The following is a 1,596-nucleotide window of genomic DNA, read 5'->3' on the forward strand; positions in this document are numbered from 1 at the left end:
AAGTGCCGAGTGTATATACATATATATATATATATATATATATATATATATATATATATATATATATATATCATATATATGCATATATATATATATATATATATAATATATATATATATATATATATGTGTGTGTGTAAACATACACACACACATATACATAAATATATATATATATATATGTATATACAGTGTTCCCCCTGTATTCGCGGGGGATGCGTACCAGAACCTGCCGAATGTTTGGAACCCCTATAAAAATGCTAAAAACAGCCTATTTTGTTAGTTAAAACTCAAGAAAAACCCACTAAAAATTTTCATACATGGTTTTTTTAATAGTTTTATCACAAAAGTGCATTTTATGATGAAATTCATCAAAAAAAAAACCAGGAATTTGTGGATATTTACCATAGAAAAATACCGCGAATGCACGAATTTTCCGCGAATAATGCAGGGAAACGTTCCCGAGAGAAATCCGCGAATGTGTGAGTCCGCGAATCTGGAGAACGCGAATACGGGGGGCCCACTGTATATATATATATATATATATATATATATATATATATATATATATATATATATATATATATATATATATATATATATATATATATATATATATATATATATATATATATATATATATATATATATATATATATATATATATATATATATATATATATGTATATGTATATATACATACATACATACATACTATATATATATATATATATATATATATATATATATATATATATATATATATATATATATATATATATATATATGTATGTATATATATATATATATATATATATATATATATATATATATATATATATATATATATATATATATACATATATATATATATATATATATATATATATATATATATATATATATATTATATATATATATATATATATATAAGGATGAATGAACGAGGTGGTTTGGTTGAGGGTAGGGGTGTGTTTGAATGTCCCCCCTATCCATTTACCAGGACAATTCTCTTTTCTAGAATCTCCCAAAATATGTTTATAACAAGAACTTTACATAATTAGCACGACAGATTTTTTAGAAATATTTCTCTCCAGGTTTCCCTTGACACCATGCCGCATGCTGGCCCCTTGCTTCAAGAGCAAATGCATCCAGAAGTTCATCTATCACCGAATGTTGTCCTACGATCCTTGCGATCCTTACAAAGGACTCTTTGTGGACATCTATAAGCTTCCGTCGGCTTGTTCGTGTTTCGTGGCTGCTATGCATGAGTGACTGTATTAGAAAAATTATGGTATGGTATATTACTTTAGATAAAAGAAAACATAACGTATATATAAATGCATACATACATACATACATACATACATACATACATACATACGGACGAATAAAAACGCTCATAAAATGAGCATACTATATTTGTAGAACGAGTATATCAAAACCACAATAACTAGGAAAGTAAGTTGTAACGAGCTGCAGAATACATGCATACATACATTCATACACACTTGCATAATCACAGACATAAAAAGCACACACACACAAATTACATTATTCGGTTACTATTATTACCAATGAAAGGCTCATACCGGTT

At 26.1% G+C, this 1,596-nt stretch overlaps 1 protein-coding gene across 1 annotated transcript in view; it reads left to right on the forward strand.

Moving 5' to 3' along the window:
- Nucleotides 1-1,274, forward strand: part of LOC135218768 (uncharacterized) — a 5,788-nt gene extending 4,514 nt beyond the window's left edge. Inside the window, exon 5 of the mRNA XM_064255218.1 lies at nt 1,097-1,274. Coding sequence (XP_064111288.1) covers nt 1,097-1,274 — 178 coding nt within the window. The remainder of the gene's footprint in view (nt 1-1,096) is intronic.
- The last annotated feature ends 322 nt before the right edge of the window (nt 1,275-1,596 follow it).

This window comes from Macrobrachium nipponense, chromosome 1, assembly GCF_015104395.2.
Source record: "Macrobrachium nipponense isolate FS-2020 chromosome 1, ASM1510439v2, whole genome shotgun sequence".
Lineage (NCBI taxonomy): Eukaryota > Metazoa > Arthropoda > Malacostraca > Decapoda > Palaemonidae > Macrobrachium > Macrobrachium nipponense.